This window comes from Rhea americana, unplaced genomic scaffold (genome assembly GCF_003343005.1).
Source record: "Rhea americana isolate MKP2758 unplaced genomic scaffold, rheAme1 scaffold_75, whole genome shotgun sequence".
NCBI lineage: Eukaryota > Metazoa > Chordata > Aves > Rheiformes > Rheidae > Rhea > Rhea americana.
In genome coordinates this window covers 386,419-408,830 of record NW_028186923.1, presented here as the reverse complement: position 1 = coordinate 408,830, position 22,412 = coordinate 386,419, and the positions used below count along the sequence as shown (strand labels likewise).

Below are 22,412 nucleotides of genomic sequence, written 5' to 3'. Positions count from 1 at the left end.
TCAAAAGACAAGGGATGCATTCCAGAAGATTTAAGTCATTAAGTATTTGAAGGAAAGATTCTAGAGGAAAGAAAAGAGGGAGGAAATAGTCAAGCAAGAAAGAGTTTGGAATCCATCAAGATATGAATTGCCAGACATCCATTTCTCCTGTCACAAAGGTGCCATAACTTTCTTATAATTCAGGGATTATTACTGGTTCAGCAGACATGACTGAAAGGAAATCCCTGACATACAAAGTGTAGTTGTTTAAAAGGAAAACCAAAAGAATGTGAAGAGAATCAATAGACACATGCAATTATGCATCTTTTAGATCTGAATGCGGTACACTTACACGGCCCCTGTTGAACTTCATGGGACCAACAGTGAGGTTAGCTGAGGCCTTCAAATCTTGCTAAAAGACATCTCAACAAGATGATCCAATATGGCTCGATATTTCTTCTTTTTCTTTCTCACCTGAATTTAGAGGATGCAGAGTCTAAATGCCTTATGTTATTTCTTACAAGAACAGCATTCAAGATGTTTGAGAGTGCAGTATTAGAGACAGCCTGGGTTTCAAAGGAAATGTTGTTAAAAGTTAGTGACATATGAATGTATAGAACTATGAACATGCTTCTGCATTTTCTTGTCACCCCTGCATTCCTAGGAAAATAATGTAATTTGATGGTAACAACACTATAATGACTCAAAGATACAAGTTAGACTTAAAAACAATGCCTCAATCCAATATACGCTACATTATGTAGTATAGCATTCCTTCATTCACTAGATTTCCTTTTCTTCTCTGCTCCCTTCTCCTCATATAAAACAAAACCAAAGAGCACAGTATGTAGAGGTGAACTGTCATTGATATAGAAAGAGAAGCATCTAAAGGAGATCYTGTATAAAATGAGTTTATGTTACTGTGTTTTGTATTTATAGTAGTAGTATAGTAAAAAGGAGGGATTCAAAATAAAACAATTGTATTCACACAAAGCTCTTCTATATGAGTATTTAAAAGAGATATATTGTTTCTTGATGCAAACTATGTATTTTATAGAAACTTCTATGAAGAAGCTGCATGTGAAAAAAATCTTATATTTGACATCCAGTTGTGACAGCAGAATATGTAAGTGTGTTTCATTCGGAACACAATAATCAAATCTGAATGAAGTTTTGGATTAAAAAAAAATAATCCCCATATGAACAGATTTATTTCTGTATTTTTAAAAAAATTATTATAACACATTTCTATAAGTTATCTTCAAGATAGGAATTCTCATTTGTAATTGAAGCACAGCCAAGACGAAGCAGATTTTCAGCTTGTTTCAACTTTGAGCAGTAACAATGGAATACAGTAACTCCTACCTGCCGAGGCTGCTCTGTTACTCGCTGCGGATCAGATCTCACTTTGTTACTAGGATGATTGGTAACTTTGGTGACTGGTTGTTTGAAAATTGATGCTGTTTGTCTGATTGGTAAAGTTGTATTTAAGTCTGGTTTTCCCTGTTAAAAGAAAAAAAGTGAATTAACAAGCGTTATACACAAAAAGAATTCATATGTTAATGTTGGAATCGCCCTCTTTACTTATTTGCAAAAAAAAAGAAACTTTGGGGGGGAGTAAAGATTTCCCTTAAATGCTATATCCAATTAACCTTTGTAGTCATCCGTTTTAAAGAAAAAAAAAAGTAATGTTTAACTGGCTCCAGATATTTTCACCGTCTTTCATCAGTTAGTCTCTGTAAGAATCAGACTGCTTGAAAGTCCACCTTTCCTTTTGGCAAAACACATGTTTATGCAAGTGACTTACATTCTGAAAAGAGACAGCTTCACCATCAGGTGGCAAAATGAATCTCCGAAGCGTCATGAAAACATGCTTGTAGCAAACGGTTTATATTTACAGAGTCCCAAGCCTTAAATACCTCAGCAACTGCCTATACAACTCTTGTCATTAAGTTCCTAAGTGACACCTATATCAAAGAATTCTTAACTAAGTGCAGTAATTTACTCTAGAAAGAAACTAAAACTATTCTACTTCAATAAATTCTACTGGAAGAGTTAAATTAGTCAGGTTTATGAATTGATGATTCCCAGCCATCATAGATAACACTTTTCCAATATATCTTGTCACATAAAAACCCTTCAAACCATCAAACTAGAGTAAATATTGGTACACAGCTTCCCYGTTTAAACATAATCTTGAACAAACTTCAAATCACAGAAGATCCACTGTAGACCTACATATTTTTCTAATTAACTGCTGGAGAAAGTATCTGACATTCCTAGAGGGACAACAGAAGGACAGATAGGCATGTATTTTAGATATACATGCACAACACAATGTGATAAGGGAGATACAGAGAACAGAGACAATAGTCATTTAACTAAACTTTATATAGACTGATTTTTGAAGATAGTTAGCATGAACTATTACTCAAGTTCAAATTAGAAAGGCTACTCTAACTGCTTTGTTGAAAAAGTAAATCTAAAACATATCAGATTTATTCTGATCTAGAAGACARCAGGACAATTTTTCATCGTATTTTTTTTGTAAGCTTTATTAGATGTAATTACAGTTAAGTTTGCTTAACTGTAAGTTTGCTGTGTGCCTGTTCTGTTTTGTTTTGCCTCTGAGCAGCTTTTGAACTTTGTATCCAACATCAAACAAACTTTTAAAAAGTCTTGAGAAAATTTCTTTATATGAATTTTATGAAAGCTAGCATTCAAGTAGAGATGGGAGCAGGGAGAGGAAGAATGCAGGGAAACATCTCCTCTGAGGGAAAGGAAAGCAGAAACCATTTTTCTATGTGGACATCCAACAGTCAGCAAATTCCACTTTCAGGGATTGGGGGCTTTAAAACAGGAAATCAGAGATACTGAAGTGTAAGATTACAGAATATAGATACACATAGCACAAGTCATAAAATGGCAAACATTATTAATCTAAGTGYTTATGAAGCAATTTTTATAGTTTCAGTATTGAAGGAACATTTCTAGACCAAATAATTTATGGTATTTCCCATTAGTTAACCCTATAGACGTTTCAGGCTTCTTCCTCCATTCATCACTAGCAAAATGTCATAAAGACACCAGTCCCAGACGAAACTGATACTGGCTTCCTCAGAAGTGATCTTGTTTGATATTTAATGCAACAGGAAGGCCATATTGAAATGCATCATATTTCTAGTACCAAAAACACTATCAAAGCTTTGGAGCTTAATTTATGTTCGCTACCAATGAACAAATTCAAACATGAGTAAACAGGGCTGTGTGGTTTGAAGTAAGCCCGAGTTGGAGATACTTCTAGTGCCTGAATCCCTCTGTATAGCAAGAGCCCAAAAGGAAGCATTTGGGCGAAGGAAAGAGAATTTTCCCATAGCCTCCAAGACTAATAAAGAAAGACAAGGAAACAGTATCAAAACAGCATGACAGCTTTTGTAAATCTGTCACTTTATCTAAAAGCAGACTGCTACTTTGAAGTGTTGTGACAGCACAACAGCATCTTACAGCTTTCTGTCTGCAATCCCAGCTCCTCAAAGTCCTGAAGAGTCTTTCAAACTTTTCTGCTCTTGCATTTCTTTGTTGTTTTCTTAACAACTAAAGGTCTCTCGGCTTCTTTTTCAAGGTGTAGAAGAGTGTGACTGAGAAGACACATATGCTTATATCCACACAAAAGAGACAATGAAAACAAATATCCTCAGGTTTAAGCAGACATATATTTTCCTGGTGAACCATATTAAGAAATACGTTTTCTACTTTGAATGACAGTCCTAAGCACTTAAAACGTTTAAGTCATACCAAATTTTGACAAAGAGAGCTGTTCAAGCTTTTGCTTTTTAGAAGTTTAGTTACATGTTCAAAAGGAAGAAAAGTAAGATATCATGTAATATTTCAGGTCCTATAAGAAAGTTTTATAATTGGCTGTGAGATTATAGTTCAAAAGTTACACAATAAACTTCAATATTAGACTGTACCAAGAATCAAGTTAAAAGAATTTTTCATTAGGATTTACTTATAAAGCTATTATATACAGTATATAAGTACCATACATACCTATTATCTACTTATACTCTTCCCCCCTTCTCCTCCCCCCCTTAAAAAAAAAATAGAAGTAAGTTTGTGGCTTAAAAATGTGAATTAAATCTCACTCTTCAAATCCTCAGTGTTTAGACTATATAATTTGGACTACCCAACTTTATAAAACAGAATGTATTAAGAACCAGAGAGCACATGCTTGTTTAAAAACTGTTAGCTCCTAAGCTAAACATACTGGAATTCCACATAATTGAAATTAGATTGATATTCTCTAATGATCTGTATAGAAATGAAATTAAAAAATTGGCTAGAGGCTCAGGTTTATTAAGCAATAACCTTTCTGTTCAAAGAATCAGCCTCAGATTAAATTCTTATTTTAAAAGTAGGTCTCCATCTTTTAGAGCTTTCCTAGGAATCTGACAGGGTAGTTTCTCCATCAGCAGAATGTCCTGTRTTTTAGCATATCTCTGTTACTGCAAGGTGGATAGGAGATGACAAAGAGTGTGAAGTCATTCCTTCTATATTTGTACAAAGAATAGCCTATGAACTAGCAATAAAGAGAGTATCATCTCTGTACTCTATAGTAAGTAATTTTCATCAAAAAGAGCAGACAAGTCACTTAATGCCAAGATATAACCTTACAAACCACAATGGTTATCATAATGGTTACCCCCCTCCAACTATTTAACTCATCTTTTGGGTGAGGGGAGAGGCAAGTGGGAGAGCCGCTTTATATAGCCTCTCCAAGATGACACTGAACTATTAAATTCTTCCTGGTAGAAAAAATAAGGTGTTCCTCCATATAATTGCAAGGCATGTATTTGATAGGAAGGGGCAGCAGAATAATGCTTCRTACTTATTTAGGCACCACAGAATGCAACTTAAATGACAGGATGGATTTAATATTTTAGGCCTGAATTCTTCATTCAGAAGGTAAAGAAGTTGATTTGTCAACTGTACTATACACATTCTTATCAATTCAATAGTATGACTCAAATCATATATTAGTCTATAAGTAAGCTCTGTAGTATGTTGGGAATCCCTCTGTAATACTGATTCGCTCATCACCTTATAAGAGCCAAAGCAGCTTTCCAGATCAACAGAAGAAATATACTGGAACACATAGGTGAACCCTGACCTCTTCTCTAAATACACTTTGGGATTTTAAAGGTCCCTTCTTTCTTTCTTTTTTTCTTTCTTTCTTTCTTTTCTTTCCCTTTCCAGGTAGTGCAGTTATCTCATTAAAAATATAATAAGGTTAATAATAATAAAGCTTATATTCCAATAGAAGTTTCCCTCAGAAATTCAAAATTTATCATTTCTAATAACTAATTTATAAACTTACTGTCAGAAACCAGTCCCATTTCTGAAATACTAGTGCTTACAAAAAAAAAAAAANAAAAAAAAAAAAAAAAAAAAAAGCATATCTTCAGAGATCTCCATCTTCAGCTCCATCCCTGACTCACTGTTTATTCCTGTCTAACTGCTGTGAGCAGAGTTTCCATGGCCAGAGCAAACAGCAACAGGACATGAGCGCTTCTGCCTAATTCCACTTGTTAGTTCAAATTATGCTGAGAAATTACCATTCAACAGTACAGAAATTCAAGGATCTTTTTAGATAAAGCAAAAATCAGAGTCTAAGCTTCTAGATAAGTTTATGTATCAGTCTTGTTTTGCTTCATCCAGATAGTCCCTCCCTACTTGAGGAATACCTTCAGATATTTTGAGCATTGCCTTCAATGTGTGTCGCATGCTAGATCAAGGACCATTCCAATAAGTCTCTCCTAATTCATACTGTGGGCTACAATGAACATCGCTATAGATCCTCTGATCAAACCAGCTTCAATCTAGAAACATAATTCTGATTCTGCTCTTCTGTCAAGTATGCTAGCTTTTCAAGTAACATTCACGTAATTCATTTCAACTTACTCAGAGCTTGCTGAACTTCCATCTCCCTTCACTGGTTATTTATTTTCTAGAACTCTGTTTCTCCTCCCTAAACTCCATAAAAAGAATAGGGAATACCCAGAAGCAGTTAACCTAATTTTCTTTTTAAATGCCTTTGAGGCAGAATATACAAGCTTTGATTCACAGTCTTACAAAGAGGTCCAAACCTTCCAGTTTTGTCCATTCCCCAGGATACACTGATGTTTATTTAGCAGCGCATGTGCTTGCAGGCTCATTTTCCCTAAGAGAGTTTGAGATACTGATTATAGACTACGGATTTTTTTCACCATTAACAATGGAAAAGTATGTCTAATGTTAAATCATTTTATATAATGAAGCAGGACTGGGGAGCAAGGTATGCAGAACCACCAACCAGAACTCAACGCCAACATCATGTACTTAAATTTGCCCCAAGTATTATAGCAATCAAATACCCTAACACTAAAATAACTTAATCTGTACCAGTACCTTGATAGACTTTACCTATCCTGCAAGCTTTACATTCCCTGATCTTGTGACATCAAGTTCAAAGCAGTATTTGAAGCTTTGAAGTCCATGCCTCCAGGACGTTTTGTGCAGTAGCACCAGTATTAGTGGTAAAATAGCTATTAAAACTGAAAAAAAACCCAACAATACTACTGAAGCATCTGCAACATGGGGGACAAAACTGCTTCAGCAAACATTTCTAGAACAAAGACTTGAGATTTCAGGTCATGAAAAATATTTCCAGATTTCTTTTGGTCTGAAATCTAACTTAAAGAGAAGTTTAACTTTGCTTAGCACCCCAAATACATTAACTCCCCTCCTCAAAAGGGGAGAGGTTCTCTTAGGCACTGTGAGCGCTTAAATAAATTCAGCTACATTAAAGAGCTGTTTAGCCTTTACAATAATAATAAAAAAAATGATGTGTTATAATACATGCAGAAAAATAAAGCTTCATATTTATTAAGCAATTATTAAGCAAAGACTATCCAGGATTTCTGCAATGCCACAGCTCTTACCTAGAGGTCTCATATACTTTTTAAATCAAGGGCACATACTAGAAAACAGCCATTAGGATAAACTGTTTAAACTAAAAATAGATCCATTCCTAAGTACTGTAATCATGCTCTTATTATTTTCTGACTTTTTTTCCTTACTAATCACAGTTGCATCTGGGTTTTCTGAATTCATTCTAAATAAATGAAGTCTCTCATTTGTGGTATGGAGTTTCGAACCACAGAAATACACTTCTTGGTACAGAAACTTGTTAAACTTATCTCCAGCAGCCTGTATATCTTCACATGTACATGGGAAAAAAATTATCACATGGTACAGGAAGTGACTGATATTCAAATTCTTTTTTAAAACAACAAACCAGAACCCAGCCTATGCATAAGATTCATTCACAACAAGGGAAAGAAAAGCTTCCAACAGTTACCTCCTAATAGATGAAATAACAAATGTATCTACAACCAACACATCTCCTGAATTCTCTCCTGAGAGATTCTTGGAATATTTCAGATGAAGGACACTAACTACATATTTTGAATGGCTAGACAYAGGTTGGTTCATTTAAGATAGCGATTAAGTTCACCTTATTCAGTTATAGGCATACCTACAAAATTTCAGCATTCAGAAACAAAGACATACTGTCATTTTTACATTGCTTACTATCGCAAAACAAAATCTTTTCCTGTTCTGGGAACTATGGTAATATATCAGCCAGCAGGAATATCAATGTTCCCTGCGCAATTTTATTCATTATTAAGAGCATTTTATGCTCCATGAACAGCTTTCAAAAAACCTTTCAGTTCACTAGCTTTCCAAAGACAGGTATTTCCAGAAGTATCAATGTGCTCCAGACATTAAAGGAAAGAAGACATTTAAAAGCTCAGTAACATATTTCCAGATCTTTCAAATCCTATAATCTAAGGAGTCGCTTATAACCAGACAGTATGTTTAACCATTAGTCTACACTATGTTTTCCTTTCAAGATAAAAARCTGTTAGGCATATTTTTATAAGCACAGCAATGTGCTGTTTCTATTGGATTCCTATTCAATCTTATTTCATTGTCTCTTCAAAAGCACTTCAAATAAATCAAATAACTTAATTTGCAAGTGAAATGTAAAAATGTTTACACTGAAAGCAGTGAAAAGATTTGTGTAGGATGAAGCAAAGCTCCTCCTGTGGCTCTGCAGTAGATCAACCTATCACCTTTATTGCCAGTACTGAAAGGTCAATAAGAATGCATAATGCTAAGATAGGAGAAAAGTATATTGCTAGAACAGTATTTCTAAATCACTTATACTGTTGCACATTAATGTTGCAAAGCAAAGACATTTATTAGCATATAATATCCTCGGTTCCAGTTGAAACCAGGAGACATTAATATGTCATTGAAGACACTGAGTTCTAGGCTGCTAATGATGAGAATTTCAAAGTYAGAAGAAAGGCACGATGGTATTTCCATCCACCATATGCATAAATCTAACTGCCTAGACATGTCTGTGAAAGAAGGCTCAAGTACATTTTTATACTTGTTCTTGAAACATAAGAGGTGCCAAAGAATTTAGAAACATTTGTGGTAAATTGTTTGTATAAAAACAAACATTTAGTAAAATATGAGCAGGTTTATACACAAACTTGCCTATGCAAGTCTCTCTTAAGGCCCCTCTAGCAGTGCAACTGCAAGGCGGACTAGAAGACGACCACAACTAATTTCTTTCAACATCTGTGGAAGAAAATAAAAACTTCAGGATTAAGTTGAGGTCCTATTTTTAACTAACACAAGAATATTGAAGAAATTCTTGAAAGCTCATGAATTATAGATTAAATCACTCAGAAGTAACAAATGTTATTTACCTTAAAAAAAACAAATAGCATTAATTTAGATTCTAATCTTATATTTAGTTACATCTAAGATCATAGTAATATGAAGTGAGCATAGTTCCATCTACATTTTATATACCAAGCTTTTTTAATTTCTGCTTATGTAAAAAGCCTAATTAAAAACCTTTTCCTAAGACTACCTCATAGTTATACTATTTGAAAACCTCATGTTTGTGGAAAGAAAAAAATTAAAAATAAAATGAAAGCATACTTTAAATAAAAAGAAATTAGCATGAAATGTGTGGTTCACACATTAGAAATGGCAGATGACAAAAAACATCAGTATACAGGACTAGGCTATAACTTGTTAGGTGTTTTCACACACTACCGTAAGTTATGAAATCCCTAAGAACAAAACACTTTAAAAGGGAAACATTACAAGCTGTTACAGAAAACCCTTCAAACTTCTGATGAGAACTGTTGTATTAGATATCTAGATTATGTCCAGCAATATAGCATCTTCAGCGGCAATTAAATTCACTTGTCATCACTCTGTATGGTACATCAATTATTTTACTTATGTATGCTTCACTATATGGTAAAGCCATTATTTTCACTTCTGCATGCTTAAGCCTTATATTTTTAAGTTGTTGTATAGCTGCTGTATTCTTCAGCACTTGCAGGGCTACACGGTTCTTTAAATATAAATAAATAAAAGAACAATCTGCATYAATTAAGAAAGGCCCAGTCTTGAAATAAACACAGAAAAAGTACCTGGCCTTGTTTAGCTGCATAACTATAAACAGATACCCAGATTTGTACAGACAAATACACTTGCCTCAGAAAACAAGCTTCCTGGCACATATTAAAAATGTGAACTATTTCAGCTCAGAACAGGAAGATGAACATAACAACTTCAAAACTTGCACAGGAGAATCTACTGGTTTTAAAAGTCATAACTCTCCTCATTTAGAAGAATATTATTCAGGTAGATGACTAGCACTGAAGTTTGTTCTCTTTAGTCATAAGCCAACTCCTGAATTACTCAAACTTCTTTTTTTTCATATTTAACCTCACCTTGATATTTTCTTGGTAGTAGCAGAGCATTCCCTCTATTTAAAAATTTGCATCTACCACTACTAAAAATTAAACATACATGTACATCTCGGAAGCAGACTGCTTTAAGCAGAAAAGAAATTGCTAAATTAACTATAGGAAAGGATTTTTTAGGATATCCTTAAACACAGTATTTACTAACAAACCTTATTTTGATTGAGAGAATCATTCCTTAGTCTCTGTTTGTTCTTCTGCAATTTACTGGGCATCATCTTTCCCGTTCTGAAGTCAAAACTGCTGAGATCAACAGTGTTTCCCAGGTATCTTGCCAATTGAGGCTTGCTTCTGAACTTCTTACCACTTGGACTAAAAAGAAGAAAACACTTTAGTATGTTTTGTTGTACAATAGGATACAACCTTGACTTCTTATAACAGGTTTTATACCTTGTTAGATATCTGTGAAGTTTCCATATCTTTACTCCATGTGGCATGTTCATTGATGCATTGATTAGTGACGGTATACCTGCCCAATCTCTGCATATCCAGTCCCATCCTTCGTGTAAGATTTAACTTATATCTCAAGCTGATGGACACTAGGATACATGACACCCTAGAAAGCTGCCTTAGCAGTTATTCTAAACTAAATTAAAGYATAAGTAGTGTACAATGAAATGTCAGGCTGTGCACAAGTGAAGGAATCTCTCTGCACAAAATAAAGATGAAAGGCAGAGTCTAAACTGATTGCTGGCTAAGGCCAAACAAAACTAAACAGCAACCTTTCTCAGCTATCAAAGAGCACAGCATTAAACAGAAGCACAGAACCAAGATTTGAGGTGATGTAATATCACTTATCTATTCAGTCACTAACACTAGTGAGCAAAGCCAGAAAAGTAACTGAGCAATAAGCAAGTAAGCAGCAAGCAAGATGATGCAAAATATGAAGCAGATCCAAAGCTGCAACTGTGAATATGAGTAGTAGATCCCACCACAATAGATGAAATTAGTTACACAAAATTTACCAAGATCAGCTTCACTTGGAACTATTCCCACTTACCCCAAATTCCCAGGTGATGTTTTGAGTAATAATAGGCAAATATCCAATTTACAGTTATCCTAATAAAGTGTTATTTCTACCAATCTTCACATTACAGAACTTTCTAATCCCTCATCTACACTATGGTCTCAAGCAGCCAGAACAGCAACACACACGTCGTGTACGCACAGTCAGCACTGAACACGTCTTTCATCCCTGAAGAGTTCCACTGACCTTATAGGAGCTTCAAGTGGACTTACTAATCAGTCTGCATGCCCTGTGTGCAGGTCACTGCCAGTGTGCAGCTCATTTACCAAAAGCTATATAAAGTTACCTCTACTGTAAGGGACAATAGTGCTGCCTCCTGACCCAAAAGTTTGGCAGAAACACAAGTGTCAAGAAATAGTATATGAAACTCTCAGGCTGCAACACCAGTTTATGATAGCCTCTCAGTACAGGTTGTCAAGAAAACAGCAAAATAATCATCACAGGAAGTCAACAGTCACTTGAATTTCCAATGCAAATTTCTATCCAACAAATTTAGCCAAACGTCAAAAGCTTCCAGACTACTCAAAGCCGTAAGATTAACAGAGCTCAGAGCATTTTTCAGGCCACTTCCTTTGTGCAGAAAGATACTAAAGATTTTTGTCTTCTTCACTTCTCTGAAGTGGGATTTTTTTTTTTCAAATGTATAAATACCTCAAAGCAAGGAACTTCCACAAAGAAGAATATGTACTGAATTCTGGGGAAAAAAATTAAGACAAACATTTTAAAAAGCTATTTAAATCAATCCAGACACACAGAAAGATAATTAACAAGAGGTAAAGAGTGGGAGAAAAAAAAAATACACCCTTAAAACAGACTGCAATCTGAAGCTAATCTCCTCAAGGACGGAGGTGGGAAGAGGGGGGGAACTATTTTGGCCCACCCAACTCTACTCCATTTCTCATTAGGCAGAGAATTGAAACTATGCTATACACCAAACTAAATACAACACACTTTAGTTTTATTTTAAATAGTGGAAATTAGTGCCCTAGCTTGCTAACAGTAGGAAAGATTCTGTGCTGAAGGTCAAAGAGCAAGTCCCTTGCATGGTAACTAATTTCCCATTAAAATAATCACACACTTTGTCTCTCATCTGTCTTCTCAGGCACTCATTTGAGAAAAGTTCAAGATAAAACTTTGTCAAGAATTACTGGCTGCCTAGCCAAATGTTCCCGTTTTCCAACAACGGAGTGGAAGGGTTGACTTTCCTAAATAAAGTGTCCTGTCGTGAATTACCTTCCCATGAACATAAAACATAAAACGAAAAGGAAAAAAGAATGACTATAAGCAAACCCTGAAGTCAGTGTTTATGTTTTCTGTTCCCAAATTCTTTTTAATTAAAACATGTATGCACTCAGTCATTTTAGCCAATAGCTAAATAACCAGTAAAAGGATATAAAAGTTCGACAACTGCATCTTCTACTCTATACTGATTTTTGTACCAAAGAAGAAATAAGGTTTCATTTCATTCTTTCATTTTTCCTACACCATCACCTTCTTTTGTTCTGTAAGGAATTAACAGTCTCATCAAGAAAGTACTCTTCTTACTAGTTTTCCTCTTCAGCTCCTTTAGAGAGAAACACCTCACATATACCTTGAGTAAATCCAAATTTCAGCACTGGGCAGCTATCAGCCTAGCTTCACTAAAAATTCTTCATGTAGAACWCTGGAAACAGAATTCACAAACAAATTTTATTAATGCATCCAATACCTTTCAATTCTGTTATTTATGCTTCTAGTATCTTTTTTATTACTATTATTAATCTAAAAGCAAACAAAAGAACACGATCCAATATTCCTAATTCATGTCTGCATGGATCATTGGCAGGGTTGCCATCAAAAGCTATTTCAATCCACAGTACAAAATCTACCATTTAAGTTAATAGTGAAACTATTAGTAGTGACAGGCTGTAATCCATCAGCAAAATATTTATTTTCATCTTGATTTCACTGTTAATAAGAACCATATTTTTAAGATGTGATTAAAAAAAAAGTTAAAAAAATCCAAGAAAAGAGTACACACTTTGAAAAACATCATTTTACAAAGTGGCCAGTCTCACAGGAAAGAAACAATTGAAAATAGGTTGTTTTTTTGTTTGTTTGTTTGAAAATAAAGTGTGTTTGGTAACCTATCCATACCTTTTGTTTTAATGTTTGCCCATACCATTGTGAAGAATGAAATTAACTTGCTGCAGCTGTCCTTGACTTGATATGAACAGAACAAACTAAAAAGGCAGATGTATTTACTGAGAGGAATCTCTCAGCTTGAGCTTTGCTTCCCAACTTCAGTCAGGGACCTATTCTGGACTAGTTTCGAATTCCGCTGTTCACTCGCGTAGTTCCATCCCTTTTCCAAATGTCACTGACTCAAGCTATCACATTAGCACTCCCCTGTCTCCCCAGAAATGTCTCAGTTGCATCCTGCTGCATTCATATTGTTGCCAATACATCTTTTCCTTCCAAACAGTTAAACAACCTTCTGCCCTCTCTGTCAAAAAGCAGAGATTCTTGTTCATAGACCCTAAAAGCATTGTCTTCTATGCACTTCTCTAATTCCCTATTATTTTCATCCTAAATAATTCCCTTATGTTCAAAGTCATCCAGTTCCTCGAGAGTATTCTCTGATCCTCACTTGTTCTAATGATGTCCTAGATACGAAACTTGCTGAGGATGCATAGCACATACCACTTGCGCATCCAATTTAATAAATATTAATATCAGATAAGTTCTAAGAATATCAGTTGTGCAGTTCCATTAGTAACTTCCTACAGCAAAGAGGCTATTGTTTTACAATAACCTACTATCGTTTCCTCTTCAATCCACACCTTAACCATTTCATATTTTCCATTCTTCTCCAGCTTCAATAATATCTAACGACACCCAATAGAAAGTGAACTTCACTGAAGTCCAACAGATTGAGCACCATTCCTCCTGGTTAACTCAGCACATTATTTTGGTGCAATCTCTTAAAATCTACTGAAATCTACTATGCAACCTATCAATTTCAACTGATTTCATTTACCACTAACCTCCCTATCCTTAACTGTTATACACTTTTAAGTTTCTAAAAGTTCACGCGATATAGAAATATGGAGATGGAGAAAATATATGGTGTATAAGTCTTACTTAACCTCAGTAGGAGGCAAACAAAACACATATTGGCTTCCTCTTTGGTTTCAAAGAATCAGTATTTTGTATTTTTTCTACTTTGAAAATGTAGGCGGTCAAGCCAATAAAGAGATTAATTTCTGAATCATTTCCAGATTATCTTTACTCTCTAGTTGTCTCACTTCTCTTACCTGCACATAAAGTTCCACTGTGTAAAAGTCAAATAGAAGGGTTATGTGCAGAGGTTTTATCTGAACATTTGTTAAATCATTAGTATGCACTAATAGAAAAGGTGACATTACAGAGTCTATTTAAACCAGTGTGCCTACAGACGAGACTTCTACTTCCATATCTTCGATGAAACTAGGAAACAGTATTTTCTGTTTTTTTTTTTATTTTTATTTTTCTTAAAGGGGGAGTTAAAACCAAGCTTAAGTTCAAACTTGCTTTTCAGTTGGAAAGAAGGACAAAAAGAGGGGTTTTATGCTTTGTTTGCTTTGAGAAGGATCCCTGGATGAAGGAGATATCCTAGAAGTCAAACTGAAAAGGATGTTGAAGAAGTCTTGGACTTCAAACTCAAATTTGCTGTAAAAGATTTTTTTAAAATGTTTTGCTTTGAGTTCAAACATTCTAAAATTTAAACTGCTAGCAAAGTCAGAAACATGGATCAGTACATTATTTCAATGAAAAATTACGCAGATATGGAGGAAAACAGTAAAACTTGCCCTCATCCATATGTTCTGGACATTCCTTAATTTTACACTGACTTCTTTCATGCAACAAGAAGGCAGTGAAAGAGTTCTTTCAGGGTGTTGTGCCACACAGGAGCTTCTGGTTTGACTAAATTATAGCATGACTGAACTTTGAGACAATTTAAAATTGCAAGATAAATGTGGAATCACACAGAAATATCTCCAAACACATCTTACACCGTAGATTGTTCTAAGATTGTTATTCTAATGAGTTACAAATATTTAGCCTTACCTAAACTTACACAAGATAGTTAACATTCTATAAGCTTTTTTAACTAGTTAGCTTCAGTTAAAAGTTTCCATGTTTTTCCCCAAATAGAAATGTAATATATAGTGTATTCAAATAGAAAACTTAGTTCTTTCATACTTGAGATACATATAACCACTGCAATAGTCAAACTTTACCTTGTCAAGTTAAATGCTGTACAAGTTTTTATTTCAGTGTAACCAATTAAGAAAAATCAGTACACCTCAAAAGAGGCAACATCTGCAACAAATCTAAAAACTATTCATTCAATAATGTTATCAAGCCTCGAATCACATTATACAAGATTTAATGGAGAAMACAACCCTCCACCAGCTATATGCTTGTGTAAATTCACTTACTATACAAATTGAAGTTCTTAATGGGTTGAAAGTGATTATGTTAAAACGTGTTGCAAGAACTTCATTAATAAAGACACTTTTTYAGATGTTTCCAGCAGAACAGTAGAACATGTCAATTAATGCACACAGAAGCTACCTTGACTTTTGTTGTACAACAAAACCTGCCTGATACTTCCCTATTTGTCCTCCTTTCCCAACTCAAAATGCACAAGTTTACAGGCAAGATAGTAGCTCAACTTATTAAAAAAAATAATCTTAATGTAGGCAGACATTTCTGTTTTCAGCTGCTTTCCAAAAAAAAWTTTCGCAAATTGCTTCATTTGTATTGCACTTTTTACATGCTGGCCCTCCCCATCAAACAGACTTTGGGGAAAACTTTCAACCAGAGCAAACTAGATGCTCAACAGCAGATGATAGCAGGAAAAACAGCTCATCTGAGTTAAAAATGTCTTTATTTATTTTTTTATTTTTTTTTTTCCCAGCTCTAGCTTCTCAGTTTTCCAGCAGTGGCCAAAATAAGAAGAAATTGAAGAAAGAGGTGAGCTCTTTCAAATTAAAATAACACTCCTTTAATTTAGCACTTCCTCTCTTTTATTAAAGCACTGCAGGGTCAATTTAAGCAAGTCAGTCACACCAGTTTTCCAAAGGCAGCCAACAGCTGTATAGCTCCTGTTTTCTGAGGGTTCAACCTGACAGGCTGTAGTCTGACCTACAGGAATGATGAAAAGTCAGATACCAATGGAAGAACAATGCTAAACACCTTTGAAAAGGCACATCTGATTAAAGACACTTTGATTCGGCTACTTAAAAGAGGTAGAGCAAGGCAAAGTACTTCTACCAATCACTCCCCTCTGTGATATGGGAATGAAGCTCAGGAAAGTAAGGAGACTGAAAATACATCTGAGCATTTCACAATGTAATAATAAATAAGACCACAGAAAGCCTACAATAAGATTAGCTTTTTGATCTTATGTTCAAGCATACCTAATACCAAACAGCTGCTTATTAAAGCCTCCTRTGTAGCTGACCTCTGAGAGTACAAGGTAGACCAGGAAATAAAAACTGGTCTACAATCATTGAAAAAGGTCCTTTCTGAAAGATTTGATTGCAAGTACTCCAACATATATTCTAAGACATTCAAAGATTTGGTAAAGAGTCGCTACATGAATGGTGTAAGTTCAGAACTTGATTGTCTGATCTCCCTTGCAACAACACAATTTTTAACACAATGCTACATAGAGTTTATATTGCCACACTAAATCTTCAATAGCAATTGATACTGGTGAACTTTAAAAGGCTATTTTCTAGATCTTTATTTAATCTTCTATTTCTGAAAATATTTTAGCTTTGCTTTTTCCATTTCTATGTTTCCTAAGAAAAACAGCTTGAAGGGCCGCCTTACTGAGACAGAGGACTCATTCATTGTGTCCTTGGGTAATAAGATCAAAGTGTTACCATATGACTTGATAATAAACATTGTTACTCAGTACAGTGATTAATTCATCACTATAAAGAAAATTAAATATATTTTACATATGAAGACCCTCTTTGCCAATGTGGTACAGCCAGCATTGCCCACATTGCACCAAACTTAAGTAGCAGAGATCATTACTATTCATTTTCAGGGAGCAATGCAAGCTAACTTAGCCATGGAAAACCAAGGGAACAGAAACAAGTGCTTCACTGAGACTTCCAGCAGCTTGGTGAAAGTAGAGTATCGCTGCAGCAGCAGCACTCTCCTGCTATACAAGGCTGTTCTGCTCTTCACAAGCACAGCAATGTATTGCCTGAAATTTTCTTACTATATGACACTAGTAAAGATGCCCCCAAACTGTCAGGCAGCCTGCAGCACTGAAAAGATTAGACCACCTTTGTCTAAACAGAAACCTGAGTATATTACTCCAGGTATAACTTTATCTGTCATGGACTTCCTTGGTCAACTGGGTAAGCAGCATATAATCTGTACTGCAGTAGATTTCTAACAGGACCAATCTGAGGTTTTAGTTTCTCCTTCCAGAAGGCAATAAAAAAAGACACCCCRAACACTAAAACTAAAAGCTAAAGATGATCAGAGAAAGTCTATGCAAAAAAACCAAAGGTTATGGTAACTCATTTTTTTATCAYCATTGTCCTTACTTTGGTTTTCATTTAAGATTGGAAAAGCAGTGCAATTGTGAGCAGTGAAGGAGAAAAGATACAAAGTTTCAGAAGAGATTAGAAGAACAAGATGGTAACTCAAAATTCTGCTAAATTAAGGTCATCATATAAACTAGGTGCACTGCAGAAAAAATATAATGGGAGCAGGCAGCACAAATAATTTAATAAGCTGCTAATGCTGGCAATTTTTTTATTGAGAAGAAGCTGAAACAGATTTCCAAGATTTAGAGCTCACTAATAGAACTTGTCCTATGGTCTAATTACCTTCAGAAACAAACAAAACAAAACAAACAAAAAAAGCAAACTAAAAACAACATGCCTATGTATAACACAGGTCCAGTTCAGGCTCCAGGAGCTTTAGTTATGAAGTTATGTCTCATTTGCTTCTGAACACCTAGGTAAAGGTCTCCCTCCAGGGAAAAAAGAGAGAGAGAGCACAGAATTAAAATAATCCTCTTGTCACTGGAAACTCTCTGGCACTTATCTTAGTGTCAAACCACAAAACAAACTTCAAAGAGATGTCTGTTTGCCCCATGGGTATACCTACACTGGAAAAGCTTCTGTAATCAAACTTAACAGCCTATGGGAATCCATTGAAAGTGGTGTCAAACTACTTGGCTTTTTAAGTCTTGTCTAGAAAAGAGATAGGAGTTCTTGTTTGCCTTTTTCCCACGAAGAACAAATGCATCAAAACAGAATATTAAGTTGCTGTTGTTCTAAAAGAAGCAATTTCATGCCAGAATTAAGAAATGCTAGGGATTATATACCCTAGGGAATTTTACTGAGAGAAAGAAGTCATTAAAGCAGAAGTTGAGATACGTATGTTAGAATTTCTTTACTCAGACTTTTACAGGACTTTTGAAGCAYTATGGAGCCTTTGGATAGGACAGCAGCACCCCCTACCTCATAGTGCACCGAACAAACACCACATTAAAAAAAAGAAAGAAAGACAAAAAAAGAAACTGTGTCAATTTACAATAGAGTAAGAACTTACAGAAATAAGTTACTGGTAGAGTCAGAAACAGAAATTTTCTTAAGGAAGAAACAATTCTGCAGATAATTTTTTATTACATTAAGAGAACAACAGTTATGTCAAAATGGAAGTAAGGTTCACACGCGCACAGGAACTCGATTTAAAATAAGAATCAAGATGAATACCCTTATGGACAAGATACWGCCTTCTAGCATTACTTTGCAACATTTTGTTTAAAGGAAGTGAAACAATGCTCTCAGGTTATTCTAYTGCAAATACGGGGATGACATAAAGGACATCCTAGGAAAAGGATGAACAAAAATTACTTTCCAGCTCACCTTTGCYGTAAGCTGATCTTTCGCTTTATAGTAGAGACAAGATGGTCATYAACAGACTTCATATCTTCTTTAAGCTAGAAAAGATCATGTATACCCTTGGCAGTGGCCGAGTATTTCAAACCAATTCAAGAGAACACTATTTTGTGTCAGCAYCATCGTTATCTTCCTTACTTCAATCTCTATCATTGTAACAAAGTGTATTCCTGGTTATGGAATCAGAACATTTGTATTCATTATAATACACACTCTAGCTACAGGCACAGCAACACAGATATATTGTATTTATAACCTTTCAGAAAGTTATCTGATGTGTGGATTAAATCCTAAGAAATACCTATTCTGAGAACACTGTGCTGCTTTTGCCTTTGTCCTGCGCTCAGTATCATGGTTTTTAATGCAACATTCTCTAGATCAAGTAAATTCATATTACTAACTATATTTTTCTCCATCAAACTCAGCTATAAAAAAATAAGCTTTTTCTCCATTGCCATTAATCAAAGTTCTGCAAGTCAAGTCAGATCCCTGGTGTCACCTGTGCTAGCCTACTATCCTCAAATCAAGWCATATATGAAAATTATTTTTTCTGACTGCTAACATAAAATCAAGGAATTGAAAGTTAAAGTGAGTTATTCTGGAGATGTACACACTTAAAATGCAATGCACATTTTCATCATTGTCCTAAAATTGCCAAAAAAAATGTTATATTATTCTTCAAAAGGTTATGCCAAATCTTGACTATGCCAGCTTCCAGGGAATTCTAGTCTGCATTAGGCATACCAACTAGATCCCACTTTGTGCCCAGTTGCATATTTTAGCAACATAGTTTTTACTGACATTCAAAAAAAAAAAGGAGCAAGAGCAACATAAGTCTTCTGAATGCATTTGGCCCGCTCTACTTACGGGATCAAAACAGATTTTCATTTGTTTTAAATATAGCAATGCTGAAATCTGCCTCATAGCTRTAACAGAATGGAAAGAAAAAAAAAAWAAAWTTCCTATGCCAGTCCTGCCTGAAGCCATAAAACCATTTTTATTTGTTTCACTTTGGTTGTGCAGAAGTAGCCCTGTGACTGAACAGAAGTTATGTTATAGTCACATAAATGACTACTTATTTTTGCAAACCTGTAATCTGTAGTGAAATCAACAAACTCTGAGCTATGAGTTGCCTGGTAAGTTCTTAGCTTCAATTTTGTGGTTGTTTGGCAGAAGATCTGCATCACTGCTAACCATGCTGGAAGGCGTTCTAAAATTTGAAACATTTATTTCTACCACTTTCCCACATAAAAAAGACAGAATTCTGGAGTCAGTGATGAGCAGATTACAGTCTTGCATCTTAAACAAAAAGTGCGTTAAAGAATTTCTTAAAAGGATTTTTGGCAACAGCAGCAAAATCAGAAGGATGAAGGCACAAATCATTATACATAAGGTGCTAACCTCAAAAGCTGTTTTGATCTAGCATAGYACTTGCAAAGTATTTCCACCCCACCCATATTTTAATAGCTTTTATATGATAATTATGAAGGTCAGTAGCACTGATGATTATATCTCAAGAAGAGGCAAATGACATCTACCAGAAACTACTAAAAGTGTTTTATTCTATATGATTCATATCTTCCTAAAACACGATATGCTAAAATTCCATAAAGCCATAAAGCAACTGTGATCAAGAAAAGTTTGAAAATGAAAGTCAGGAATAGGTATTAGTCTTGCAAGAGTTCCTCTTAATTACCAATCTGTATTTAGACCATGACAGTAAATGAAGCTTTGTCCRATCCCTTATTTTTTTTCTAGTCCTCCTAAGAAATCATAAAAACACAAACGCCAGGTTTTCAATGAGCTGAGTAAAGTGTCTCAGTGAACTTATTGAGGTCACATATCATTCTTTACACAAGAAGAACTAAAACCTGGCAGTATTAGAACTTACTGCATTTTACCATTATTTTTATATTTTAATCGAGAACCTAAAAAACGCAAAATACTGACATTCCTACATTTTGATGATACAGACATGTGACTGAGTTCAGTGTTTTTAAAGGAGGTCATTTTGAGCAAACTTTTAAGGTTATTTAGTTTTTCCTGCATTAAATATATTCTATTAAATTCAGCAGTGATTCTGTCTTAAGAAAAAAGTCTGATGATTAAATCTGAAAACAGTAATCCTATGCAGAAGATTCAGTTTAACAATCTGCAGTAAACCAGGACGCRTCCAGAAAACAAGATTCAAATTGTAGACTCAAGTTTAATCTTTCAGACAAGCTTCATAAGGCAGCATTGAAGCAAGGAAAGGCAGATGCAAAGATGCAGACAGCGATGCCAGATGCTACCCAATCATCTGCCACAATATTAGCATACGGTTGGTAGTGCTAGTCAGACAAAGGCGGCAAAAGAAAAACAGCGATAAACAGAACTTGTCTTMAAAAGTTTTCAATTGGATTTATTCAAAAGCCTCTAGAAAACCAATGTTCCTCCTCCTCCACATTCAGGGATCCCTTTGTCAGATGTTCAATTTTGTTTAGCAGCAACACGTGATGGATCAAATGATGCCACATTCAACATTGACAGAAACCGACTTTTCCATTAACTGGTATCTGAGAGGGAGCACGCATGAATTCTCAGTCCTCCCACTGGACAGCAGAAAGACTGAATCCTTTCACTGAGACAAAAGGAGACTGCTAGCTCTGCTCGGAAACAGTAACGTTTGGGAGAGGTTTCAGGTGCGGTTCATCAGATATATAKAGAGCTATAAATAGAGGTGCTGTGGGTAAGAGGTTAGCCGTTGCAAAAGAAAGCTTCCTCTGGTGCGCAGCAAGCTGGACTTACAGAAGCATGGCCTAAGAGCAAGACTTCAGAATTTATTTTACTTCTGCATGGAGAAAAGAAATATTTTTTTCCAGTTTCTGAAAGCAAGCATGAGGGTGAAACATAACTAGGTTGCTGTTGCTTCTCTTGATTTTATTGTAATATGTACAGACTTTTCTGATTTTCACATCAAYTTTGCTAAAATTTCAGCTCCTCTTACTAATGGTAAGCTTCTCAATGAACTCAGCACTTTTTCCCCTCAGTACCCTGACTATACTGATAGGTCATCTCAAGTACAAGTTATAGTAAGTCTGACAAGTTAAATGCAGTTGTTTGTTTTTCAAGCTCAGGAGGGCTATGACAGGCAGCAGTACCAGTACTCCTCTCCCAAAGCAAGCTGAGGGGCTCCAGAGCAGCTCTGCTAGCTTCGGAGCTGCTCTGAGCCCAGCCTTGCGCTGGCAGTCGCCTGCTTGGCGGCGGGGAAACGCGGAGCATCACCGCACAGGGCGTGGGGCACGGCGGCCTGCCCGGGGCGCCTCCGCACGCCCCGGCGGGGAGCCCCGGCCTCCGGCTGCCTCTCCCCGGGCTGCCCAGCGCCGGCGGCGGGAGAGCACCAACACCCAGCCCCCGGCCACCGGCCCCTGACGGGAGCGGCGGGCGGGGGCACCGACAGCCCCCCCCCGGCCACCGGCCCCTGACGGGAGCGGCGGGGGGGCACCGACAGCCCCCCCCCGGCCACCGGCCCCTGACGGGAGCGGCGGGGGGGCACCGACA

General features: G+C 35.9%; 1 protein-coding gene across 3 annotated transcripts in view; it reads right to left on the bottom strand.

The window, feature by feature from the left end:
* MBD2 (methyl-CpG binding domain protein 2) overlaps positions 1-10,192 on the bottom strand; it is a 29,763-nt gene extending 19,571 nt beyond the window's left edge. For 2 of the 3 annotated variants that reach the window (XR_014897908.1, XM_085322156.1), the window contains exons 1-2: positions 10,034-10,188; positions 1,345-1,482 (exon numbers count right to left, since the gene is read on the bottom strand). Coding sequence is in view for 2 of the 3 variants with exons in the window: in XM_085322156.1 (XP_085178282.1) it covers positions 1,345-1,482; positions 10,034-10,099 (204 nt within the window). In the remaining variant the exon portion in view is untranslated. Of the gene's footprint in view, positions 1-1,344; positions 1,483-10,033 lie in introns of all 3 variants that reach the window. The other variant, XM_085322157.1, reaches the window with a different exon arrangement.
* Positions 10,193-22,412: the final 12,220 nt, after the last annotated feature.